General features: G+C 39.3%; 1 protein-coding gene across 1 annotated transcript; it reads right to left on the reverse strand.

The window, feature by feature from the left end:
• Positions 3,804 to 4,535, reverse strand: LOC108661596. Its single transcript, XM_018119046.1, has 2 exons — positions 4,002 to 4,535; positions 3,804 to 3,953 (listed from the first exon to the last, which is right to left on the reverse strand). The coding sequence occupies exons 1-2, from the start codon at positions 4,533 to 4,535 to the stop codon at positions 3,804 to 3,806; spliced, it is 684 nt and encodes a 227-aa protein (XP_017974535.1).

Below are 5,886 nucleotides of genomic sequence, written 5' to 3' on the forward strand. Positions count from 1 at the left end.
AGCATGCTAAATGGAAATAAAGGCATAGGAAAGGTAGAAATCAAGCTAAAATCGAAAAATCTTACCGTTAGACGCGTAAACGGTCGAAAACCGCGAATTTCCCTTTGAATTTTCTTGTTTCTCTTTGGTTTTTCTTTTTTTCTTCCTTTCCTCTCTATTTCCTCTCTTGTTCTTCCTTATGGCCGGCCAGCACTTAAAATGGGGTTTAAATGGGCTGACTTTTCATTAAAATAATATTATTTCATTAAAAAATGCCACGTGTCACTTTCCCATTGGCCCATTTTTAAAATTTCATCCATTTGTTTCCAAATTTTCACCATACACTTGTCCCACATATCCATAGCTTAGATAAAATTCTCAGACTTATCCAAAGTCTCGGTGGAGTAATTTTTGAAATTTACACTTTTGCCCCCGTAAAAGTCAAAAATTACATTTTTGCCCCAAAAATTGAAAAATTGCCCATAGACATATTTTTCATCCCTTATACTCATACCATTCTCCAATTTGTCAAATTTGATCTAAATTCTCTCAAAATCTCAAATTTTGTCCGTGGGTGGCAAAATTACGATTTTGCCCCTACACTCCAAAAATCACCAGAATTAAACTTTTTCACTTCCTATCATTAAATTATACTCCAAATAGTTAATCTTGGTCAAAAATTTCACTCCATGATCAAATTATTATCTTAGGTGGCAAAATGACGATTTTGCCCTTGAATATCAAAATTTCTAATTTTACCCCAAATGAACCCTCGAACTCCGAACAATCATTTTTAGTCATTCCTGGACTATAAAATATTAAATTTCATCCTACAATTCCTATTTGAACTAGTTCGAGGTTAAATCAACTCAAGTGTACCATTAGGTACAATACCGAGTTTCGTCTATTCTTAAGTGCTTTTCCTAGCATAATAACATACTACTCAGTGCATGTATGTCATGACATGTATTTATGGGTCGGGTTTTACATCGCGTGACTCCATAACAAATACTCCCGCGAATCAATATCAACTGGTGACGCAATTCCATCCACACCATTCACGCAATTCAATAGCAACTACTTACAACCTTATGTCACGCAATGCAATTCAACATGTCATATAAGCTATAAAGTAAAGAAGTAAAGGGGGGTTGGCATATGCAAACAAATGAACATTGTCATGTAAATTGTGTAAAATACTAACAGACTTTACGATATGAATAAGAAAAAAAAATGTTGTTCTTATTGGACCCGTATGCTTATCACATAAATGAATACAAAGAATAATATGTAAATGATACAACAAAGAATAATATGGAAATGATATAGAATAATGTTAATGTTATTTACAGATTGAAAAAGAATAAACAAATTAAAAAATTTAACAACTTGAGCTATTGGCAAAAATCTCAAGGCCAAACTTTGTTCAAATGCCTTCTATGGGATTTGCCTTCAGCGACTAATCCTCCGAGCCGATCAACCACTGCAACGAGGCTGTAACCCAATCCCCGTAACTGTGCGAATCTTGCTGTATCGGGGTCTTCTCATTTAACCTATTTTCATCCACGTCAAACCTCACTTTTGACAGTGCGAGTTGACAAAGTACCCCGCCTGGTGGCATATAATGGGAAACAATGATGTTAGTGGACTCATTTGCTTATCACGTAAGCCAAAATTCAGTGCTTCTTTTCGATTGTACGATGAGTCCACTAACATCATAATCCATTTTAGCAAGTTAACATGCACTACCACCCAACGATCATCGAAAAAGCACGGTACGAGAATTGAGTCAACCTCATGCCATGGCAAACCCCGCGGAGGTCTCCCACCCCTTTCATACTCAAGCACATCGTCTAGTAAAACCACCACACTCGGCTTGAATGTATTCTCAGTGGGGGAATACTGTATTTCTTGGCTCAGTTGGAGCAAAATAAGTTGTCAATTATGTTATGCACAATAGTTAGATGCAATTAAGTAACCCTAAACCCCATACATTTGAATAATTACAACTCAGTAAAATATAATATACTTACATAGAATGTGGTGTCAACGATCAATATTCTTTGCTTGTAGTGTTGTGGATGGTGCTCGCGCGCTCGCTTACACAACACACTGATGCATGCATCAATCTGTTGGTTGTTCATCAACTCTATCGGCATCTCCAATCTCTGGAAAAAATCAAGCCCTTTTGCCCTTCGATGCCTAGAATGTTAACCCTGTAAATTTAAAATAGAGTTAAATTAAAATTATAGTATTGCTAACTGTTTAATAAATATCCTAAAACCGTTAACCCTAATATGGTCTACTGTTTTCATTTTACCTGGCTTGGTCATTTTTCAAGAAGGACTCATATCTGTCCTTCAAATTGTCCATCGCTTTGCGCTAGACTAATAGCGGGTTAACGTACGGGCTTCGAAGGTATTTGTTAGCCAAGATCACACGTGCATCTTCGGGGTTAGGTCGAGGTGGAGCCTCAGTAGAAGGTGTGATCTCACCATGCGGGGGGGCCTCTGCTGGAGTTGGGACAAGAGCAGGATGCGCGAAAGTTGTAATTCCACTACTCACAAGATGAGGTACCTTTTCGACCTCAAACGCAGAAGGTGGAGCCTCGAGAGAAGGTGTGTGCTGAGAATGCTGGGTTGCCTCTATCAAAGATGGGATAGTCGCAGGATGATGTTCAATCAGGTTATCGGGAGGTGAGCTTCGACACTAAACGATCAAAAAAATCAAACACATTAGAACAGTGTATACATCATACTTTTTATAACTCACGCGATAAATAACATACAAAATCAAACCTCAAAATGGTCGATCAGTCGACAAACAATTCGATCCTCCAACCCTTGAAGTGAGTGCTGAATATGCTCATGCAGTGACTGCGTCTGCATCGCCCTCTAGATCTCCAACTACATTGACTGCTGGATCTCCAACTGCATTGACTGTTGGATCTCTAACTGCATTGACTGCATCTGCATCTGCATATTCTTCTGCAATGACTGGAGGTATTTCTTCCACTGTGTTCGCATTTTTTGCAGCTCTCGCTTAATGTTTGTAGTCATTTGCGAACACAGCGCCTGGTTTCTCAACTCAGCATGAGGGGCAGCACCTGAAGTAGGAGGAGGGGCAGTAGCAGAAGCAGGAGGAAGAACAGCGAGAGTAACAGCATGATGACCAGCAGAAGAAACACCATGAACAACTGTAGGAAGAGAATGAGGTGCCTCAGTAGCACCAAAATCGGAATGGACTTCCTCGTCCGCGGTGCGTCTCTACTTAACGACTCATCGTACTTGACTTTTTCCTTTGCAGTCCATTATTTTCTTCTTTTGCTGGGGATGAAATTCTAGGCGACCCTCCAACTTCCATAATGGAATGTATTGCTGCCCCTCGGAGACATTAACCTCAATGTCAACCTAGTATGCTGTCAACATCTCTTCTGCTGTTGGCTCCAATGTTCTCACTGCCCATAACTGCACTAAAACATACATTGCCATTAGGTATAACCGCCGCTACCCTATGACAATAAAAATAAAATTTAATAAATTAAAAAAAATATGGTTTCTTTACTCACCTTGCCTTCTCTCTCCAAACTTGCAATATTGGCGTGGAAGCCTGTAGGCCTTTCGTCACATTGCCATTAAAGCATTCTTGGCCAAAGCTGTCCAAACTGCCGCTGCCTTCCGAACAAGCTTCTGATTTCAAGTGTTGCTTCCAACGTCCAAAACTGCACATTAATTGTGTAATATTTTTACTCACCTCATAAATTCTTATGCGAAAACAATAATGATAATGATAAACATTAGGCTATGGTAGACTATCTGAAATGCTTATATAAATCCGTAGAAGTGGTAGTGCTTTTTATCTGCTTCTCCAGCAGTAGGAGGTTCGAAACCCCTTGGCAAGTAATCCACGGTTAGACTCCACACGTATGTGCCCCATGGGAATGCATACCACTCATCCATGTTCTCAACCAGCGACTACAACCATGAAACCACAGATCATCTGTAGTCTTGATCAAATAAAACATTGGTCGCGATCAAGATGAGGGCCATCTTGCTCCCGTCTCCCTCCTGCTGAAACTGCCCTTCCTTGAACGTATCTAAAACCTGTTGGATCTTCACCTCCTTCCTAAGTCCCCAATATCGTAGGCGAATTCCTCTAGGGAGGGCCTCGAAGGGATTGACAATGAAAGTCGATAAGGGACCAAACTTCAATCCTGTCACCAGACAGAACTCCCTTTTAGAAAAGCGAGCCTTTGTTTTCCCTATTGCGAACCATAACTCTACCTCCGTGGCATCAGGTTTGTTGATTCTGCGCAGCATTAGATAGTGCATGAAACTGAAGCAGAATAAACTCTTGTCTGCTTTGACATCCATCACGTGCCCGAAGCATGTTCTCTTAAAGTTTTCTAGCTCGTTCACTTGACACAGCATCTCACGTATCATGTGCAGATGCGACCACTTATAGTGGATGTTAATGCCCGCATTAAACCCCCACCGGTATTTTGACACAGAACGCAAGGACTCCATGTTTTCCTGCTCTGTTCTTGTGTTGGCCATCTGCAATATAAAATAGATAACATTCCCATTTTAGTCATGTCAATACCATCATTGTAGATTAACAAAAAAACGACAAAAATTTCTTAGAAATAGCCCTCCTCATAAGCTCACTCAAAAAATAACCCTAACAATATTTTTAACTATTTTTAGACAACCCTGAAACAGAATAATTAATCCAAGTGTGGAGCATGGATTATTAAGTAAATCAACATATACACATTAAAGCATTATAGTTGACCCAAAATAATACAGAATGAACCCATGTAGATAAATTTCATGCAGTTATGACACTCGTGCAATTTCCTACAACAATAGTCACGCAATGCCTAATCAATTAGTCATGCAATTACTAACATTAAATCACGCAATGATTTATACACAAGTCACGTAATTCTAAGAACAACTAATCGAATCATGCACACACTAACTGACGCCATGCTTTAACAATATTCACGCAATAACCTAGAAACCAGTCATGCAATGACCTAGAAACCAATCACGTTAAGTTAAACCCTTTTGCAATCACACAACCCCAACATGACCCCATGCCAAAATCCACTCAAGCAAAAGGTGCCAACCACCTAAGCACGCCCTCACTCACGCAATATCTAAACCCTCAACCGAATTCCTAACACATACATATCAACCACTCACGCATGGCCGGCCACCTTTCTACCCCAACAACACCAACAATACCACCTTCATGTTTAGATTCAAAAATTTCAAGCAAAAAAAATATCAATATGAACGTGCAATATGTATACGTTATGCTCAAAAATCTTAACCCTAAACATGAACAATAACCATTCTGTCAAAAACCTCCACATGGTTCAAAATAAAATAAAAAATTCATAAAAAAAATTATACCTTTCTCAGCGTAATGTCAACTTTCTCACACTACTCAATATGTGAACTACCTTTATGCAAATAATAACCACTCCAAAAGGCTCTTACCACTGCCAAAATGCTCGAAAGTTGAACTTGTCACGACCTAATTTCTTGGGCCATGACCGGCGCATGAGCTCAATAAGCATAGCTCACTAAGCCCAAGCAAGCCTATTCATTTACCTTTGCTTAACAAATTTGTCATATCATGCACACACACACTTTTTTTTGGGTGTGAACATAGCCAAAACACAATGGCATTATCGATAATAATATACATGCACTATACCAGTCATGTATTTAGTAATTTACATTGCATACACATATTCACATTGTTAGATTGTATTCATAATACAAAAGGACCCATGACTTCCAGCGGAGACATTTACAATAAAAGGGATTACTATCGAATGCCAGACACATACCCAGGAGATGCACTACGGGGACTCCTCGATCTAGGGTCCAA

Source organism: Theobroma cacao, chromosome 4 (assembly GCF_000208745.1).
Source record: "Theobroma cacao cultivar B97-61/B2 chromosome 4, Criollo_cocoa_genome_V2, whole genome shotgun sequence".
Classification (NCBI taxonomy): domain Eukaryota; kingdom Viridiplantae; phylum Streptophyta; class Magnoliopsida; order Malvales; family Malvaceae; genus Theobroma; species Theobroma cacao.

Coding starts and splice junctions, on each gene's coding strand:
- LOC108661596 (XM_018119046.1), bottom strand. CDS start 4,535: ATGGCCAACACAAGAACAGAGCAGGAAAACATGGAGTCCTTGCGTTCT. Junction 3,954..4,001: donor TCATCTTGATCGCGACCAAT/GTTTTATTTGAT, acceptor TCATGGTTGTAG/TCGCTGGTTGAGAACATGGA.